Source organism: Callospermophilus lateralis, chromosome 2 (assembly GCF_048772815.1).
Source record: "Callospermophilus lateralis isolate mCalLat2 chromosome 2, mCalLat2.hap1, whole genome shotgun sequence".
Taxonomy (NCBI): Eukaryota; Metazoa; Chordata; class Mammalia; order Rodentia; family Sciuridae; genus Callospermophilus; species Callospermophilus lateralis.
Window position 1 is genome coordinate 7,771,209 of NC_135306.1, and position 20,086 is coordinate 7,791,294.

Sequence of the window (20,086 nt, forward strand, 5' to 3'; positions counted from 1 at the left end):
ATACAGCCTGACTGTAGAAAACCCAGCCTGGAAACCTGCTCCTATCTGCAATTATCAATGTTGGATAAGTGACAGCAAGGCCTAGGAAACAATCGCCCAGGGAACTGGATGGTTCACATCATGGCCTTTGAGATGAAATATTACTGGGTTTGAGTCCAAGATCAAACCACCCACCAACTGTGTCAATTTGGTTCACCTCTCGGAGTCTCAGTGTCCTCATCTGTAAAGTGTGAGTAATAATGTTATTAACATGGGGGGGGGGCTGTGAGGACCCAATGATTAATGTATGTGATGCCCACAGCACAGTACCCGGCAGTATAATCGCTCCCTAAGTGGACACTACAAAGCACTGTATAAGTGACACTGAATAAGGGACTACTACAAGAGCTAGGAAGAAGGGAAACAGTGCAACCAAAGAAGACATAACCGGTCCTCAGAGGGAGGACTCCATCCTTGGGTGTGGGCTGTCAGAAGTGGCTCTGCCAGGCCTGCAGAGCCAGCTCAGAGCCCTCTTGTCACCCACCTGCCTATAGGAATGAGAAATGATCTAAAAACAGCCCTCCTCCAATCCTCCCAAATGACCAGCACTTACTCTTTTGCTCCCTGATGACCGGCTACCCCTCACCCTCTAGATGATGTCCAGTCCTCCTGACCTCCTTCCCAATGCCATATGGCTCCCCAATCCATCCCAAATCAGCTCCTTTCAATCTGTTTCTGATGTCTATCCCTCATCCGTTTCCTCCCCGAAGTCCGGTCCAGATGGGGAGAACCACACCCATCCTTCCCTGGCTGGACTGGGACTGGCTAACCTGGCTTTGTGGATGGAGAAATCCCCGAAGGTCCCCGAGGATTCGAAGGCAGGCGTATCACTCAAAAGGCTTGGTCATGGATGCGGGGTCGCAGACCACCCAGCACGGAGCTGGTGGTCTTCTGCAAACACAGGAACTGGGGACCGAAACTCAGAACCTCAGAAAGTCGTGCAGACTAGGATGACGAAGTCTGAGACTCTGGGAGCTGCAGAGTCTCAGAAAGAGTCAGACTGGATTTAGACCCGAATAGATTGGATTACTAAAATGCAAACACCATGAAAGGGCTAGAAAGGGTCTAGGATCACCGTGGTACTGGGGTCCGGGAATCGGGGTGAGGACACCTCACGAGAGAGGCGGGACTCTGGGATTGGGTGACAGGGACCCAGGAGTGACCCTCATGACAGGGAAATATGGGAGCGGCAGGACCCAAGATCTCAGGAACAGCCCTCTCTTCTCTGACACCTTGGGCTAAGTGGCCCGAACCCCCTTTCCGAATCCCTAGCCCAGCTCACCGCGGGTACCCGGCCCTCCAGCCGTCAGTCTTAGGCACCTGCCCACAAGCAACAAGGCGGCAAGGGCGTCACTCAGACACTGGGCGGAGCCGTAAGTTCTCGCGAGAGCCGCGTTTTCCTGCCTATATCCGGCGTGGCAGCAGGGTTTCCGGCCTTTCGGCTCGGAGGAGGTCAAGGTGCAACTTTCTTCGGTCGTCCCGAATCCGGGTTCATCCGACACCAGCAGCCTCCACCATGCCGCCCAAGTTCGACCCCAATGAAATCAAAGTTGGTGCGTGCCCTAGCTGCGGCCGGGGCTGCGAAGGCGCCTCCCTTCTCCCCTCGGCCCTGCGCGCCGCGTGCCTTTCCCGTGCTGGTCTCTTGGGCCTTCTGGCGCTGTGCGGCCCTAACGGGTCTCTCTTCCGGTCTGGGCCTCAGCTTCCTCAAGTGTAGATGGGGAGGGAGGAGCGGACGACCTTTGGCGGCCTTGCAGCCCGCATGCCTTAGGGTAAGGCTGGCCCCCGGGCGGTCTGCCCCTCGCCGGTAGCGTCAGCGACGGGGTCTCGGCGCTGTCCACGCCCGAGGGAGGAGGGGTGCCTGTCTTGCCCGCGCTCAGGATCGTGGTGCCGCCAGCAAAGCGGGGTGAGGGCTGTTCCTCGGGCCCGCTCCGCACAGGCGCTAATTCTTCTTTCTCCCAGTGTACCTGAGATGCACCGGCGGCGAGGTCGGCGCTACGTCTGCCCTGGCCCCCAAGATCGGCCCCCTGGGTCTGGTAAGTCATCCCCGCGAGGGACAGAGCAAGCCCTGGTTTGTGCAAACTTCCTTGGCTCATGAGCTGTTGAACTGGAACTAGCTACTGTAAAAGGTCATGTGTGAAAAATGGAACCCGTACCTTGAAATTGTGACATTCCACGTGTCTCAGCTGCTGCCTTTGGTGTTTGTGAGGGATGGGAGCTAGGAGCCAGGGCTTAGTGACATAGGGCAGTGTCGTTAGGGGAACGTAAGTATTCTGTGGGTGGTCTTGATGAACACAGTGGGCTGTATTTCCAACTCAACCTTGTTACCCTGACTTAATGTACCTATTTTTTGTGTGTGTTGCTGGGGATTGAACCCAGGGCTCATGCATGTAAGGCAAGCACTCTCCCAACTGAGCTGTACCGCCCCCTGTTTTATACTTTGCTTGTATTGAATTGACCTATCTGAATATTATTAGGTCTGTATTTCTCAGACAGATCCCTTGCACCAAACACTTTTCCCCCTTCATTTTAACTAGTGTCTTGTTAAACTTCCTTGGCTCTTTGCTCAGCTGGCACTTATGGGACAACCATCCCATTTAGGCCAACTAAGTAGCGAATTCAGTGGTCCTCGCCCTCATCATGGCCAGGCATTGGAACCTAGTAATAATTAAAGCTGCTTAGGTAGCCAGCCATGATGGCACAGGCCTATAATCACAAGCTACTCTGGAGCCTGAGGCAGGAGGATCTCAAGTTTGAGACCAGCCTCAGCAATTTAGCGAGTCCCTGTCTCAAAAAGGACTGCGGGGGCATAATTGACAGTAAAGTGCCCCAGGTTTAAATCCCCAGTACCAAAAAGAAAATGGGTCCCTAGATATGGAAACTTTGGTGTTGGCAGGTGAATAGTACTGGGCAGGTTTTAGGGCTGTGGTTCAGCTTTGAGCACAGTTTGATTATATACTTTTATTTCTACAGTCTCCCAAAAAGGTTGGTGATGACATTGCCAAAGCAACTGGTGATTGGAAGGGTCTGAGGATTACAGTGAAACTGACTATTCAGAACAGACAAGCCCAGGTATTTACTTCTTGTGCTTGGTTTGAAGGAGGGAAGAGGTAACAACCCCCCGGAATCCTGGATAGGAGGGTTTCACCATTGTTGAACTAAACAATTTGGTCCTTGTGGGAATATTTTGTCAAAAGCATGGACATAAGGCAAAGAAAGACTTTGGGCCCAGATTCAACCCATGTGACACTGGGTAAATCACATAACATTTCCCACACAGGAATGTGTTTTAATACATACATGTGTAACTTACATATGTACAGGAACCTAGTGTCTGGCCCATGGTCTCTTGAGGGCAATATTGGTTGTCATATAGTGGTAGTACTCTTTGGAGGTGGGGTAGGGTTTGTTTACATCAAGAATCTCTTCTGCAGATTGAAGTGGTACCTTCTGCCTCTGCCCTGATCATAAAAGCCCTCAAGGAGCCACCAAGAGACAGAAAGAAACAGAAAAACAGTAAGTTGGCTGTACATTAGTTTGCAGTTTTTTATGTTATATACCTAATGTTTTTTCTTTAATAAAACCAAGGTTGGCGTGGGGATTTATGATTTGGTCAGCATTGTGAGAACCAGGCAGTACCAAAAAGTACTAGATTTGCTTTCCCCAGTGGGGAAGGTCCCTTGGGTTTAGGCAGCTGAGAACATGTGGTTGGCTGATGCACTGGACACTTAACCAATGATTTTAACTATGCTTTTAATCCCTTAACAGGAAGTCTGTCCATGGCACATTGGTGAAGACTTGGTTTTGTCTTTAGCCACCCGCCACTGCACCTGACCAGTTTGTGGGCTGGTGCAGTCCAGTGGTGAGCTGACAGTAAACCCCAGCCAAGGAAACAGGGTTATTCTTCATGTGAATGACTCTGTGCCGAAAGCATGGGAACAACCTGCAAATAGTGGAGGAGGACATGCAGTCCCCTTTGGCCTCAGACTGTGACAAAGCTTTTACTGTTTTTTTTTTCCTTCCTGCAGTTAAACACAGTGGAAATATCACTTTTGATGAAATTGTCAACATTGCCCGACAGATGCGTCACCGATCTTTAGCTAGAGAACTTTCTGGTAAGAGCAAGACAACATGTATCTCATAAATTTGAATGTTTTCAGTGAGTGGTTAGCATTCTTGCCACTTTGAGGGCACTTAACTCATGTTCTGCCATCCTGCATTTAGGACACCTATAAAAATTTACAACAAATATCACTTAATGATAGCTTTGCTCAATTTAAGTTTTTGTGTATTGAAGGAAGTCTGTTGAGCAACAGGTGAACACTGCATTCCTTTCCCTTAAATTTGGAATACTTCACAAATCTGCATGTCATTTTTGTGAAAAGGCTGTGCTAATTAATCTCTGTTTAAATTTTAGTATATGGGCAGCCCAAATGAGTACTCATTAAGGTGTTATAGGTGTTGTACATAAGGGCTACTGAAGGTGATGAGTTTCAAGGTTGGGGTATGGTGTTTTCTGGGGATGAACTGCTCGGGTCCTGAGCTGAGCTTTTAGAGATCCAGTAGAGACTATATTTAAGGTTTATGAAGTTCCAAGTCTTGTACTATAGAAATGGGTTGGGGTTTTCCTGATTTTTGCTATAGTGGGGATTGAACACAGGGCCTCGTGCGTTCTAGGCAAGATCTCTACTGCTGAGTTATACACATAGCCAAACACATTTTTCCTAATTGTAGGAACCATTAAGGAGATTCTGGGGACTGCCCAGTCTGTGGGTTGTAATGTTGATGGCCGCCACCCTCATGACATCATAGATGACATCAATAGTGGTGCAGTGGAGTGTCCAGCTGTAAGTGATTTCTGCATCCATTTCACTTGATTATAATAGAGGGGTGAAAGCTGGAGGGGGAGCAGCTAATGTGTTCATGAAGGTATTAGTGTAGGGCTAAGGGAGGGTCTTTTAACTCCCCTTTCACTGATAGAGCTACTATTTTCTTTCCCGCAGAGTTAAGAAGTACATGGGAAAATTTCTTTTCCACAGTAAAGTACATGGGAGAATATTTTAATAAAGGATCATCTGACAACCAGTGGGCTGCATCCTTGAATGAGCGCCTATCATCCCCTTAACCTAACACTTGACACGGACAAACTGCAGCTAGGCAACTTTTTCTAGGCACCAGCAAATGAGGTTTGGAAATAATTGCTCCGAGGACTTGATTTTTCTCTATGGGTCATTTCACCCTATCTTGGATAGCTGCCTCCAGTGGAAAGGACTGCCTGAACTTTGAGGGAAAGCAGCATTCTGATGGCCTAGAAGGCAGCGCATGTGTACCATGCCCCCTGAGAAACAAGCTGAAGCCCCTGAGTTGTGCAGTCTGACAGCAGGCTGGTAATGAGGAGTCAGAAGTCATGCTTGGCTCACCAAAAACCAAGTGCAGAATAGTTGGGGTCTGAGGATGACACTGTCAAGGTTGTTAGGACCCAAGTCAGAGTGCAAGGGAAAAAAGTTGGTATGAAAGTCTGCATCTCATAAAGGGAACATTTCTGTCAATAATGAGCCTTATTGCAGCTCATGACTGACCTCCAGATGATCCAGATCCTTGATTGGCCCTTCCTGTTCTGGTCCCCATAGAGTGGGATATGCCTTTAGGTGTGGGAGTTCACCAGAAGGATATCATGGCTGCTTCCTCTTCCCCAGTGACAAGCTCCACAACCATTCATAGGTGGATTCTGGGCCTATCTTTCAGCGTTAGGAAGTAATTCTCCCTGTCTGGTACTGGATGGTTGACAAATTGCCTGAAAGAATTTGGACTATTAGGTGTTTTATTTTGGGTACTGGGGAATGAACTCAAGTGTACTCAACCAGTGAGCCACATACTAAGCCCTATTTATATTTTGATATAGGGTCTGGCCTAGTTGTTGAGTGCCTCACTGTTGCTGAGGTTGGCTTTAACCTCAGGATCCTCCTGCCTCAGCCTCCTGAGCTGCTGGGATTATAGGCGAGTGCCACCAGGATGTGAGTGCTTTAGATTCTTTAGATTCAAGACTGAAAATGTTAGCAAGCTTGTTAGCAAGCTCTTGAGCTTAAGCTTTTACTTATAACACGTAAGAATTGGATATTCAGGGTGTTTCTGTATGTGTCTCTGGGCTACAGATTACAGTGCACGATGTCTCCAAATGCTTTAATTGACAGTATTTATCTGAGCTCACCTATGCATCTGACTTGGATGCTGAGTTGAGTTGGAGTATCTGGAGTTCCCTTGACCATTGCTCCCGGTTACTCTGCAACATGGAGTCTCTGGTGTCTGACAAAAGCTGAGCTACACCTGAAGGCCTTCCTGCACACACTGCATTCATAGGGCTTTACACCACTGTGAATTCTCTGATGTTGACTAAGGGATGAACTCTGGTTAAATGCTTTTCCACACTTACTACACTCATATGGTTTTTCTCCGGTGTGAATTATGTGATGTCGAATAAGGGCTGAGCTCTCACTGAAGAGTTTCCCACACTGATTGCATTTATATGGTTTCTCTCCAGTGTGGGTCTTCTGGTGGATTATAAGATTTGTACTTTGGCTAAAGGCCTTTCCGCACTCACTGCACTTGTAGGGTTTCTCTCCAGTGTGAATCCTCTGGTGGTTGGTGAGGTTTGCACTCTGGCTGAAGGACTTCCCACATGCAGCACACTTGTAAGGCTTCTCCCCTGTGTGAATCCTCTGGTGCTGAATAAAAGCTGCACAGTAGCTGAAGGCCTTTCCACACTCGCTGCACTCATATGGCCTCTCCCCAGTGTGAGTCCTTTGGTGATTGGTGAGGTTTGCACTGTGGCGGAAGGCCTTTCCACAGTCACTGCATTCATAGGGTTTCTCTCCAGTGTGGATTCGCTGATGCTGAACAAGGGCTGAACAGTCACTGAAGGCTTTCTCACACTCACTACACTTGTAGGGCTTTTCTCCCGTGTGAGTGCGCTGGTGTTTGGTGAGGTTAGCATTCTGGCTGAAGGCTCGCCCACATTCAGTGCATTTGTAGGGTCTCTCTCCAGTGTGAATCCTCTGGTGCTGAATAAGCGAGGAGCTCTGGCTGAAGGCCTTCCCACACTCACTGCATTCGTAGGGCTTCTCCCCAGTGTGGCTCTTCTGATGCTGAGAAAGGGAAGAACAGTAGCTGAAGGCTTTGCCACACTCATGACATGTGAATGGCTTTACTCTCTGAGGCTGAATTTCTTCTGAATTCTGAAAGCTCTTAGAACAGGTTTCAGGTTCGCAAGGCCTCACTCCTGCAGGAACTCTGTGTTGTGGAGACAGGACTGGTCTTAGACTGAAGCTCTTCCTCTGCTCACACATGCCTTGGCATGACTCTTCAGAAAGGGCTTGCCCTGGCAGTTCAGGGACAGTTTCCCAGTCTGAAATTAGAAAAGCATGGATCCTGTATTCTTAGTGGAACAAACCCAATAGGCTGAAGGAGTCCGGCCAGGCTATTGCATAAATAGTTCCTCAGACCCTTCTTTTTGCCCAGTATGTTTGCTCTAACTTGTTAACAGGTTGGCTGTTAGCTGCCACAGCACCCTTTACCTCTTCCTAAACTGCCAAGGGGCAAAAGTGGACCCCCACTCATGCCCCATGTGTGTGTCTCCCATTTCTGAGGCTCCTCTTGCTGTCTCATGCGATCTTCTGATTCTCAAAATTCTTTTTTTAAAAAATATTTCTATTAGTTTTGTTAGACCTTTATTTTTATGTGGTGCTGAGGATTGAACCCAGTGCCTCACATGCTAGGCAAGTGCTCTACCACTGAGCCACAACCCCAGCCCTGGTTTTCAAAATTCTCAAGTTGGTTTTGGACGATCTGCTTACTAGACTTGATTTACTTTAAAAAACTGATGACCAATGCTGAGTAAGATGATTTTTTTTTTTACCTTACTAAGTCTGGTGGATTTCCAAAGATGGTTAATGCTAGAAGGTTGGTAAAAGTGCAGCACAACGGGCTGTCTCATGTACTAGTGGCTGAAGGTGCACCTCAAGATGCACCAAGCCAGGCCAACAAAGATGACTCCTCATCTGTGAAATGGGCATAATACCTTGCAGGGTTGACATTAATGTATGTTTCTGAGGTCCTCTGGCTCTAAGACTTAACTGGTTGGTGTTTGCTCACTTACCTGGACAGGTGCTTCTTGGGTCTTCTCCCTTCAGCACTCCCACGGGCTTTCCCTTTGTTCTAACTGGGAGTTCCTGCCAGGTTGGAAAACTGGAAGTCCTAGTCAAGGGAGGAAAACCCAAACACGAAGATTTTGAGATTGTACTAAGTATAGTCACCCAGAATTCCAGGGGACACGGGCTACTTAGGTGGTTCATTTCGTCACACCAATATATATATATTCATTGAGCATTGGCTCCACAGTACAGGCACTAGGAGATACATCAGTAAGATGTGGTGCCTGGGTCTTAGTAAAGCATTTCCATCAGGAATTAAAGAAAACAATGGAAGGTGGCATGGAGCTAGGGAGCTAAACCCATCAAATACCCTAACTGGAAGATGGGCACAGACTGAACACAGATCAGCTGGGCCTACAGGCCTCTATACATTGAGAAGAAAAGTGCCACAACTTTCATAGTGCGTACCTGTAATCCCAGTGGCTCAGGAGGCCGAGGCCAAGTTCAAGACTCTTGTCTCTAAATAAAGTATTTTAAAAGGCTGGGGGGCGGGGTTGGGGTTGTAGCTCAGTGGTAGAACTCTTGCTTAGCATGTGTGAGGCTTTGGGTTTAATCCTTAGCACCACATACAACTAAACAAAAGTATTGTGTCCATGTACAACAGAGCAACAAGGCTGGGCATGCAGCTCAGTGGTTAAGTGCCCCCTGGGTTCAATCCCTGGTACTATTAAAAAAAAAAAAATGAGCTGATTCTCAAAAGAAGTGGTTTCTTTGGCCAGCAGGACCAGGTTTCTGGACTTTGCTGGTTTCCCTTTCCCCTTGAACCTGTTCCCCAGTAGGGAATGTGTGGATCCTGAAACAAAAAGCAAATTCCTTCTTACTGGTTGCCTTTGGATCTTGAGTGGCGGCAACAAGATGGTAAGGGGGGGCGGGCACAGAGGCTGGAAGTGTGCCTATCATCTGCCTAACACTGAATGGCTTCTGGCACACAAAACAAAAACCCTACTGTCTCCATACAAATTATCATCTTGATAGATTTTTTATATATGAAAAGTTAGAAAGTGTGTATTAGAAGAAATTACACAAAAATATAAGTGCCAGGAAGTTAAGAGACAATACAGAAAAAAATGAAAGTAAAATGTGCATTCATAATAGTTAATAATCAGGTGCAAATTATCAAGGAAATATGAGCTGAATTCTCACAACTTTGAACAGACATTCCTGTGAATTCAGATATCACCCAGCACAGTAGGAGAGCCAGGCTTCTGTGGTCAAATGTGAGGATATGTCAAAGAGATGGAGTGATTAGGGCTGGTGGTGTAGCTCAGGTAGCATGCTTGCCTCTCCCACCCAAGTTCAATTCCAGCAGGATAAGAAAAGAATAAAAGGGGTACTGGTTGCAAGCAGAGAGAATCAGGGAGATCTATAGGAGAAGGCCACCTCAAGCTGGCTTTGAAGAAATTTATTAAGATGGGGTAAGAGAAGGCTAGTCAGGGCAGGGGGAGCACCAGGAGCAAAGGCCCCATGCTGAGAAGGTCCTTGTGTAGTCAATAGGGAGCCAGTAGAAGTCAAGGTGGAAATGAGAGGTTAGGAACTACAGCTGCCAGCATCATTTTCCAGTCTAGTCTCCTGACCTCCAGTTTTACCTGCCTTTCCAATCCATCCTATGCAGAAATGAGTTAAATGGAATGAAGAGAGTCATTTTTAAAAACTATGACATATTTAGACTATTAGGATCACTTTAATAATCAAAAGTAAAGAGTAAAACCTATTATAAATATATAAATGCCAGGAGCCACATAGTACATACTATAGAAGAAGAAAAATTGTATACAAGAAGAAATTTAAAATATATAGCAGCTTTAAGATATTAAAATGTCTTAGTTAATCCAAAATGAAGAATGTACAACAAAATCAGAGCTGAGCAATTTAATAAGGCTGAGCAGACAGAGCTATCACACCCCATACCCTGCAATCAGACTACAGTGGCATTTTGTGTTGACAAGTCATGGCATCCGTCCTCATGAAGCAGACCAGCTGTGAATGGGCAAATATCAAAGTAATAGTTTTGGAATACTTAAAAAAAAAAGAAGGAAGGAAAGAAACCCACATAAAAGTTTTTTTTCTTTCCTTTTCTGGTTCTGGGAAATGAACCCCAGGACACTCTACCACTGAGTTACATCATTAGCCCTTTCTATTATTTTGGGATGATTTTGTTAACATTGCTGAGGCTGGCCTTGACCTTAAAATCTTCCTGCCTTGGCCTCCTGGCCTGAGTCAGCTGGAATTATAGATATGCATCACCATGCCCAGCTTTTAGCCCAAAATTTTCAATGTAAATGAGTAAGGAAGAAAATGGAGTAAGGTTTCAATTCAAGAAATTAAAGTGAATTGTAAAATCTGAAGAAAGAAGAAATTAAATATTCATATATATTTAAGCCAGGGATTGAACCCACCCAATTTGGGAAAATATAGAAAAAGGAAGAATATGACTGAGAGGCCACAAATCAAATTGTTACTGCTCTCTGTGTAGAAGTAAAGATATTTTTTAGTTTTTTTGTGTTTTCTGTATTATCCACATTTTCTTCAGTGAATTGCTTTTGTAATTAGAGGATGAAAAATAAAACCAAAAAACCCAAGCCAATTTCACCAAGAGGAAAAAAGGGCTGCCTTTTTCCCAACTTACCTGGGGCTCAGCTGCGAAGAGACCAACAGCCATTCTGTTCTCTCCTGCTCTTTCCTCTGAGGGAAATGCAGCATTTGGAAAAGGTGGTGCTAGAGGAAGAGAATGAAATCAAGGAGACAAAGTTTGCATATTATGAAGTTACCGATTCTCCTATGAAGAGGGGATTTGAAAGCCAGAGCTGGTACCAGGGTGCCTGAGATGAAACTGTAGATCTGCACTGGGATGGGAATTTTCCTGTACCTACCTAACTCCATCAATGCCAACAGATGTTGGGAGGTATTAGACTGTAAATAGATTCTTAACTAAGATTCACCACTCACCAGCAGAGTGCACATCACTTAAGATATAAGTCTCATTTCTCTCATCTATAAAATGGAGATGATATTATAACGTTTTTGAGAATTAAAGGAATACACAGTTAAGCAGTTGGCATGATGCCTACCAGCTAAGTATGCAATTTATAAATATTACCTTTTGCTTAAAAGAAGAGGTAACGAATGACTAATGGGGTCTGTTCCTGGAATGTAAAGTTAATTCAACATACAAAAACCAATCCACACACCATATAGATAAGAGCAAAGAAAAAAAAAAATCTAACATGGATCATCTCTTTGGACACAGAAAAAGCCAGTTTAAAAAATCAAAAATAGTAGGGCTGGGGCTGTAGCTCAGTAGTAGAGTGCCTGACTAGCATGCACTAATCCCTGACATTTCAAAATCATTATCATCCTTTCATGATTAAAAAAAACACTTAACAGAAGGTTGGGGTTGTGGCTCAGTGGTAGAGTGCTTGCTTAGCATGCATGAGGCACTGGCTTCAATCCTCAGCACCACATAAATGTAGAATAAAGATGTTGTGTTCACCTAAAATCTTAAGTAGAAGAGAACTTAATTTGATGATGAAATGGACCATTAACCTCATACTTAATGGTGAGAGAAGGAAACTTTTCCCCCCTTAAGAAATAAAACAAAGGATCTGGGGATGTAGCTCAGTTGGTAGAGTGCTTGCCTCACATGCACAAGGCTCTGGGTTCAATCCCTAGCACTGAAAATAATAAATAAGATGTCTGCTCTCACCATTTTTGTTCAATAGAGGTTCTAGCCAAGGCACTTAAGCAAGAAAATGAAAGATGTCAGGATTGGAAGGAAAAAGTAAAAAATGTCTATTTGCAGATGACATGATTTTGTATACAGAAAATCTTGACACATGAATAATTATAGCTATTAAACAAATTTAGCGAGATTGCAAGCAGCATGATGAATACACAAAATCAGTTACATGTCTACAAACTAGCAATGAAACCAAAACAATTTCATTTATAATATGAAAAAAATAAAGTACCTGGGAATGAATTTAACAAATGAAGTACAAGATTTATGCACTGAAAACTATAAAACATGTTGAAATTATAGAAGACCTAAATAAATGGAAAAAAATCCTATATTCATGTATTGGAAAACAGTATATTGTTGAGATGGCAATAATTCCCAAATTATCCACAGAGTCAATGCAATTACTATCAAAATTCCAGCTGGCACTTTTAACAGAAATTAACAAGCTGACCTTAGAATGCACATGGAAATGCAAAGGACAAAGAGGAGTGGGGGGATAAAGTTAGAGGATTCATATTTCTCAACTTGCTTCAAACAACAGTTATCAAAACTGTGTAGTGGCATAGGACTGATATTCAGATCACTGGAATAGACTTGAAAGTCCAGAAATAAATTCATGTTTATGGGCAACTATTTTTTTTACAAGGATAACAAGAAATTAAATAGAGAAAGAATAGTCATTTAAAAAAAAAAAAAAAAAAAACCCTTAGTGGGCATGGCGAAGCACACCTGTAATCCGGCTACTCTGAAGGTTGAGGCTGGAGGATGCAAAAGAACGAATTTGGAGTCTTACCTCACATCGTATACAAAAATAACTCAAAATATATCAAAGACCTAAGGAGCTAAAACTCCTAGAAGACAACAACAATTAAGTCTTTCTGACCTCAGAAAGGGCAATGATTTCTTAGATATGACATCAAAGCCCCAAGAAACCACCTGGGTACGTCTCATTTTCCTTCCCAGAAACCAACTTTTCCCTGGCATTGGGTAATAGGTAGATACTCAAGCGATCATCCAGGACAGTGATCCTCGAACGTATTTGATTAAGAAATCGACAAGTCTCCAACCGTTAGTAGAAAAGACAACCAGGGTCTGGTCCGGGGCACAAAGCAGCATTAGTGGGCAAACTGGAACAGGAGGCTGGATCTGTAAATCGTCCCTCCACCACTCCCCCTTGCCTCCTTCCTCCAGCATACCGGTCCCACCTCGCGCCACCGGCTGCCAGCAATTCCCTGGTGTCAGCGTCACTGCACGTGAGAAAACGACAAGCAACCTGCAACCGGCTACCCGTCCGAACTCAGGAACCCTGGACACCTGCGCGGCAGACGCTAGCGCTCCATGGCGACAAGCCTGACCAGCAGCACTTCCGGTCATGAGATATGCTCCCCACCCCGCCACCGGACTCCATTTCCCAGAAGTCTCCGCCAGGCGCTATTCCTGGCCAAACCTTTCCTCTCCCCAGACGCCAAATATGTGACCCACACTGCCTCCTTCCCAGACCGTCTTCCGCCTGTCCTTGCTCCCAGAATCCATCACCCAGAATGCTTTTATGTTGCACATCCCTCAGGTGCAAGGGCATCCAGTTCAAGGGGACTTTGGGACAGGAAGCGGGTTGGCTGTCGAGGATTCTGGGAACGGCGGTGTTGCGCAGGCGCAGACGTGCGCTGGCGCAGGGCGACGTGCTCTTGGTAGAGGTGGTGCGTACTGAGGAATCCGGTGGTAGCGGTCTGTCCGTGTCCGTCGGCTCTGGGCCCATCTCCAGCCACCTTCATGGCCGTCTTAAGCTGTACTTAAAGTCTGAGAAGGGTCAAGGAAAGGGCCTTTCAGTCTGAACAGGGCAACCCCCACGGGGCGGTGTCCTGGAACCCTCCAAGTATAGGAATCTGTCCGCGAGCGGGAACGTCTTGTCATTTCAGGCACTTTCGCTAGTGTTTGGTCGACCCTGTTTCAGGAGATTCCCGAATAGTTTGCCCTGTCAGGACTTTCCCAGCGCCCGGATGGAGTGTCCTCCTAAGTCCGTTAGGGATTTGTCCGATGACCAACTCCGTCTTAAGCCTTTTGCCTTTAAGAAGAAGGGAATGGATTACTGGAAAGCAGAAGCAAGTGTGGACGTCCTGAGGCCTCTTTTTCAAAGTCAGCAACCTCTGGTCCTCCCTTTTGTCACCCGCTTCCGCTTTAAAGGACCATCCTGGTTATACTGTGTCCACCCGAATAATTTTTTTTCCCCCTGAGGCTGGGGATTAAATCTTTGTGCATGCTCCGACCCTAGCTGAGGAGAATTTTAAGATCAGCTGGTTGGCGACCTTAATTTCATCTGCAACCTCAAATTCCTTTTTGCAACATAACCGATTTATAGATTCAGGGTCTAAGACATGGACATCTTTGGGATTGTCAATGGCTGGGATCCTCATGTTTTCTCAACTAGTCTGCTATTTGTGGAGCCATCTCAGCTGTGTATCAGCCCAGCCAATCCAGGAGAAGCCATGAAGGACAGTGGAAAAAAGAGGGTCAAGTTGGGCAGAAACAACACACAGCCTGCCATGTCATGCCTCTCTACCTGGCGTTCCCTTTCTTAGGCACCTTTGTTGCCTTCTGGTCTGTACTGGCCTGCTCCTCTACCGTTGAGGCATGGCTCAAAACCTTTCCTTTGAAGCCTCTGCAGATTCTCCAGGCATAGAACCATCATCTGTGTAAACCAACACCTTTCCTGTGTCATTGCTCAGCAACTGACCTTCCCTAGGCCCATTTCTCCCAAAGTTGCTCCCTGAAGACCAATAAGGGTCTTGGTCATTTCATCTGGTGTCAGGGGAGGCATCTCCATCTCCCAGTGAAAGCCTTTTAATAGTGGGCCTTTGACATACTGATAGAATCCTAATGCCCATATATGGACAGCATGTAGGCACGCTTGAGGCAGTGTGATAGCTGCAGCAGAGGATGTCAGACCAGACCCTACTGAGTTCTTCCCTTAGCTGAGGAAGACTCAGGTGTAGGATGACCTAAGCCCTTCTTAAGCATCCTTCAGGGTGAGATGGTTTCCCTTCCCCGAGGCCTTCTGTGGGTGTCTGAGGAGCATGTTTGGAAACAGTCTGAGAGCCATAATCTGTGCCCCAGCCTGCCTCACCCACTTCCTGCTTTGTTCAGAAGGCAGGATGAGATTTGGAGCTGTAGCCTCTGCCCTGGTAGGAACTGGAGGCTGTGTCTTTGTTCAGGCCACAGTGGAGACAGCATCCAAACCTCATCCAGTATTCACAAGATACAATAGGTGCTAATTCCATAATGGTTGCTAGTCTGCAGATTTCCTGCCGTTGTCTTGCAATCCTACCCATGGCCACTGAAAGGTGGAGAGTTTCATGCTCTAGATGATGCAATTCCTCTCATGGTCACTGAGGGGTGGTGGGCACTCCAACCCTCCATTTTGGTAGAAGCCAAGATTTACCTGGGAGTTTTCTGGGGGTGGGAGTGGAGAGGCAATAATGGGTAATGGGCATTGGTAGACAGTGCATATTTCTACCCTGGGCTGGGTAAATCACAGCTTCTGCTATACTTGGCCCCAGGATGTCCATCAGTCCTCTCTGTGGTCCTGTTTCTGATGGTGCTGGCCTGGGCTCCTAAGGGAACCATACAGGACTGACTGCTGGGTCTGGCTCTTGGTCTCCTAACTCATATTCTAATGGGAAGGTTACAAAAGAGCATGTGGGCCCACAAGTCATTAGCACCTATAAGTGGATGCTGGTGGTGTGGGTAGGAGTTGCCGAGAAGGCAGGGTAGGAAATAGAATATGAGAAAAAAGTGCCTAAAGATTTCAAATGTCCCTTTATGAGGCACTCTGGGAATCTCACATTGGCCTTACATGCAGCTCCTCCCTTCCCCACAGCCTTCCATTCTCACCTTACCTCCTCACCAGTAACAACATGGATTGGGCACTTATTCTCTGCCATCCTCATTTCCAAGTGCTTTACTTAGTTATCTCCTTTCATTCTCATAAGAACCCCATGAGGGATGTAGCATCATTAGGCCCATCTTAGATTAATTAACTGATGCTTAGAGAGGTTAAGTGACTTGTCCATGTCACACAGGCTGTAAATAGTACAACCAGAATTTGAACAAGCACACTGACTCTTACCCTCCAGCCCCTCCTCTGCTGCCCTGGTCTGGCCTTGGGATTACAGAGGGAAGAGGCCAAGGTGGGGTTTTGATTCACAATGCAATATTTCTTGCCTACATATTTAACCATCTCTTTGATAGTTTGGGGGACTGAGCCTCTGCCTTCCCCCTGGTCTGTTGACAGCCCCAGTTTGCTGAAACTGGAGAATCCAATTGGATAAGTTATCTAGGACAAAGAAGGGAAGGTGACTGAATCTTGCAGGGTGGGTGACCTGAGCAGAAAGACTAGTTCAGGAAGGAATGAGGTTAAACCACTTGCCTAAACCCTTTGTGGTCTGGTGTATCAAGCAAAAGAGATGTCCTACTCATTAGACACCTCCTATGTGGCTGAGCCTGTCCTGCTCCCTGGCCTTTAGTGCAACTCACTGAGAACTGATTTGGAGAGCAGGCCCCTCTGAGACACAGGCAATGTAGTCCAACATGAAAGAACAATAGCTGGGCTGGGGATGTAGCTCAAGCGGTAGCGTGCTCACCTGGCATGCGTGTGGCCCAGGTTCGATCCTCAGCACCACATACAAACAAAGATATTGTGTCTGCCAAAAATAAATATTTAAAAAATTCTCCTTTCTCTCTCTCTCAAAAAAAAATTAAAAAAAAAAGAACAATCGCTTTGGTGGTGTGTACCCCAGGACCAGCAGTTACACCTCTAAAGTTTTATCTTATGAAAATTTCTGTTCAATTAGGCAAGATCTGTTCTAGTTCTACCATTTCTGTCTCCAACTCTCATCATCTCCCTTATCTCCACCATCACTATCACCTCCACTTTTGTCTCTGCCACCTGTCACTATCTCCTCTCCATCATCTCATCTCTCATTTATCAACCTTTCATCTCTCGTCTTTCCATTTCATCTATCATTGCTCTTTTTTCCCTCTCAACTCTCTCATTTTTCTTCTATTTTCTCTCATCTGTCTATATCTAGAAGAATTATCAATAGCAGATAATTGGAAACAACCTGAATGTGGAACAATATACAGTTGATTTAAATTCTGCATTTAATATGGGTTTGACTTAAGTTCTGATATATTTATAAAAATGAAATAATCTACATTCAACAGATATTTTAGCACCTGTCTTTGCAGGGTGCCATGATGCCAATGGTAAACAAATCAGTCGACTGAACTTCTATACTTACCTCCTTTTTTCCCCCCTGCCGAATCCCTCTGAAATGACACTGTTAGTGTACAAAAGGGAGCAAATAAATATCAGAGCTCAAAATGGGTAGGGAGGAGGGTACTTAATACAGCTACTGCAGTTAAGTTCCTAGCTCGTCATTTCTAAATATGAGCAATTTAAGCTCACCAGATATTTGAGATAAACCAGCAGCATTAAAGGGACAGACCAAGATGAACCACCACCTCAGTTGATCTCAGAAGAAATCAGAGACTAGCAGATGACTTTCAAGAGTTAATATATGCAAGTAGTTTAATTCATAATAGCAAATGCCAAGCGTTGACAAGTATGTGGAACAACTGGAACTCTCATGCACTGCTGGAGGGAATGTAAAGTGGTATAACCACTTTGGGAAAGCCTGGCAGCTTCTAAAATAGCTAAACACAAACTTATGGCCCAGCATACAAAGATTTGTATGCAAATGTTTATAGCAGTGGAAGTTCAAGGTGAGCCTCAGCAACTTAGTGAGGCCTGACTCAAAGTATAACAATAAAAAGGCTGGGGATGTGGCACAGTGGTAAAGTGCCTTTGAGTTCAATCTCTGGTATCAAAAAAAAAAATCCTGTATCTTGAGTTTGGTGGCAATTATAGAACTTATAACATCATAAATCATCAAATTATATAATTGTTAAACTTTTGGGGGGATGGGGTACCAGGGATTGAACTCAGGAACATTCCCTCACTGAGCCACATCCCCAGCCCTATTTTGTATTTTATTTAGAGACAGGGTCTCACTGAGTTGCTTAGCACCTCACATTGCTGAGGCTGACTTTGAACTCATGACCTTCCTGTCTCAGCCTCCTGAGCTGCTGGGATTACAGGCATGCACCATCACACCTGGCCTAATTGTTGAATATTATATAAATAACATCTCCATATGATTTTCAAAGATGAAAAGATGTTTCCTCAGAAAAGGAATTCTATTAAAAAGAAAAACACAGGATGCTGTGAAAAAAAGGCATATAGAATAAGATAGAATTTAAAATGATCACCAAGAGGCTGAGGCTGTGGCTCAGCGGTAGAGCACTCGCCTAGCACCTGTGGGGCACTGGGTTGGATCTTCAGCACCACAAAAAAAATTGGGTTGGATCTTCAGCACCACAAAAAAAATTGAGACACTGGGTTCGATTCTCAGTACTGCATATAAATAAACAAAAGTTCCATTGACAAAAAAATATTTTAAAAAATGATCGCCAAAATGGAATGACTGTTTTAAAATCAGACAAAACCTCAGAACAAGGAATATCACCACAGACAAAGAGGGCCATTTCCTAAGGATAAAGGACAAAACAGGAGAATATAACAATTCCCAATGTGCAGGCACCTAAAACTAGAGCTCCAAATACATAATGCAAACCCAAGAACTGCAAGGCAACTAGATTAATCCACTTTTAGGGTGGAGGTTTCAAAACCCCATTCTCAATAATGGGTACACCAAGTAGACAGGAAGTCAGGAGAGTTGATGGTTAATTTTATGTGTCAACTTGACTGGATCACAGGGTGTCCATATTTGTGTATGAAGTTAATATTTGAACTATAGACTGAGGCAGACTGCCTTCCTCAATATAGGTGGACCTCGTCTAATCAGTTGAAGGCCTCAGTACTACATAAAAATAAAGATGTTGTGTCCACCGAAAACGGAAAAATAAATACTAAAATATCCTCTCTCTCTTCTTTTAAAAAAAATTTCTTATTTCATTTCTGTAACAGTTGATATCTGGCTGTCCTTTTTATAATGCAAAGTGAGAACTTTCCCTATCGTGTTTGATAAATGTTGTCCAGGTTCTATTACTAAGAATAGTTTTAGTTTTTAATGGTGGAACTCCATCCTTTGCTTGGTTTCTAAGTATGTATGGAATGTTATGATAGGACATAGTAGTAGTGGTGGTCAGGCATGGAAATGATGGGGAGACAAAAATATACATGTGAAATAAACTCAGTATTTTAATAAAAAGCAGGTTTATTGACATAGGATTATATCTTTTTTTAGTCCCATTGGTTTATAGGGAATATTATTTATATAACTATAATTCTATGAATACTTTGGTTCCTTCTTCCCCCATGCATGAGGGTTTATCTTTTATATATTACTAAATGTCACATACCAGTGGTTTTCATATCAGAGCAAGGGATCATTTTGGGCCCCAGATTATCCTAAAGGCAGCTTGTAGCATCTCAATTCTTAAAAAAAGTAAAGTACCAAGGGGGTGCTTCTCAAATGTTAGCACATTCCTCTCTGTACTTCCTATGTGCTCATTTCTCCTCTGAAGCTCCAGTTTGCAACAGCCCCGTGTCCGTATAGTCTCTTGGGTCAAGGCAATAAAATGAGGATGTACATTCTACTTATATCTCATTAGCTCTTATTACATGCCAGAATTTTCCTTGTATCTAAAGACCAGGAAATGTAATACAGTCAGCCCTCCACATCCAGTTTATGCATTTTTTGATTCAACTGAGGAGCAAACATTAAGAGAAAACATCAGTGTCTCTACTGAACACATGCAGACTTTTTTCCTTTGTCATTATTCCCTAAGCAATAACTGACATAGTATTTATATTGTATTTTCTATTATAATGTAGAAATGACTTATACAGGAGGATGGGTGTAGATTATATGCAATTAATGTGCTATTTATATAAAAAAAACATGAGCATCCATGAATCTTGGTGTCTGTGGGGCAGGGTCCTGGAACTGATCTTCTGCAGATACCCAAATAACTGTAGTCAGCATGGCTAGGTCTTATTTCATGCCTATTGGACAGGGTGTGC

General features: G+C 44.6%; 3 protein-coding genes and 1 non-coding gene across 8 annotated transcripts in view; 2 read left to right on the plus strand and 2 right to left on the minus strand.

Moving 5' to 3' along the window:
• Lrsam1 (leucine rich repeat and sterile alpha motif containing 1) overlaps positions 1-1,403 on the minus strand; it is a 36,806-nt gene extending 35,403 nt beyond the window's left edge. For 2 of the 3 annotated variants that reach the window (XM_076845434.2, XM_076845432.2), the window contains exons 1-2: positions 1,322-1,403; positions 810-945 (exon numbers count right to left, since the gene is read on the minus strand). The gene's annotated coding sequence lies outside the window, so the exon portion shown is untranslated. Of the gene's footprint in view, positions 1-809 lie in introns of all 3 variants that reach the window. The other variant, XM_076845433.2, reaches the window with a different exon arrangement.
• A 52-nt stretch (positions 1,404-1,455) lies between these two features.
• On the plus strand, positions 1,456-5,118 carry Rpl12 (ribosomal protein L12). Its single transcript, XM_076845439.2, has 7 exons — positions 1,456-1,592; positions 1,999-2,072; positions 3,010-3,108; positions 3,471-3,552; positions 4,065-4,151; positions 4,771-4,883; positions 5,040-5,118. Exons 1-7 carry the CDS (start codon positions 1,556-1,558, stop codon positions 5,043-5,045), a joined length of 498 nt encoding a protein of 165 aa, XP_076701554.1. The 5' UTR covers positions 1,456-1,555; the 3' UTR covers positions 5,046-5,118.
• Positions 3,854-3,980, plus strand: LOC143393248 (small nucleolar RNA SNORA65). Its single transcript, XR_013090548.1, has one exon. It is a non-coding gene; the product is annotated as a small nucleolar RNA SNORA65 (small nucleolar RNA).
• Znf79 (zinc finger protein 79) lies at positions 4,770-13,563 on the minus strand. 3 transcript variants are annotated; one of them, XM_076845436.2, is made up of 4 exons: positions 13,465-13,563; positions 10,870-10,958; positions 8,189-8,286; positions 4,770-7,438 (listed from the first exon to the last, which is right to left on the minus strand). In XM_076845436.2, exons 1-4 carry the CDS (start codon positions 13,540-13,542, stop codon positions 6,312-6,314), a joined length of 1,392 nt encoding a protein of 463 aa, XP_076701551.1. In that variant the 5' UTR covers positions 13,543-13,563; the 3' UTR covers positions 4,770-6,311. The 3 variants fall into 3 exon arrangements, with proteins under 3 accessions (XP_076701551.1, XP_076701552.1, XP_076701553.1); XM_076845437.2 differs by lacking the exon at positions 13,465-13,563 and adding an exon at positions 13,188-13,321; XM_076845438.2 differs by lacking the exon at positions 13,465-13,563 and adding an exon at positions 13,179-13,321.
• Between the last annotated feature and the right edge of the window lie 6,523 nt (positions 13,564-20,086).

What these genes read in the sequence shown, in the direction of transcription:
- Znf79 (XM_076845436.2), bottom strand. Translation starts at nt 13,542, where the DNA reads ATGTGCAACATAAAAGCATTCTGGGTGATGGATTCTGGGAGCAAGGAC. An exon ending in CGGTCTGGGAAGGAGGCAGT is followed by an intron (nt 10,959 to 13,464) that starts GTGGGTCACATA and finishes CTCTTCCTCTAG; the next exon opens with CACCACCTTTTCCAAATGCT. An exon ending in TCTTCGCAGCTGAGCCCCAG is followed by an intron (nt 8,287 to 10,869) that starts GTAAGTTGGGAA and finishes TCCCTTGACTAG; the next exon opens with GACTTCCAGTTTTCCAACCT.
- Rpl12 (XM_076845439.2), top strand. Translation starts at nt 1,556, where the DNA reads ATGCCGCCCAAGTTCGACCCCAATGAAATCAAAGTTG. An exon ending in TTCAGAACAGACAAGCCCAG is followed by an intron (nt 3,109 to 3,470) that starts GTATTTACTTCT and finishes TCTCTTCTGCAG; the next exon opens with ATTGAAGTGGTACCTTCTGC. An exon ending in CAGAAAGAAACAGAAAAACA is followed by an intron (nt 3,553 to 4,064) that starts GTAAGTTGGCTG and finishes TCCTTCCTGCAG; the next exon opens with TTAAACACAGTGGAAATATC.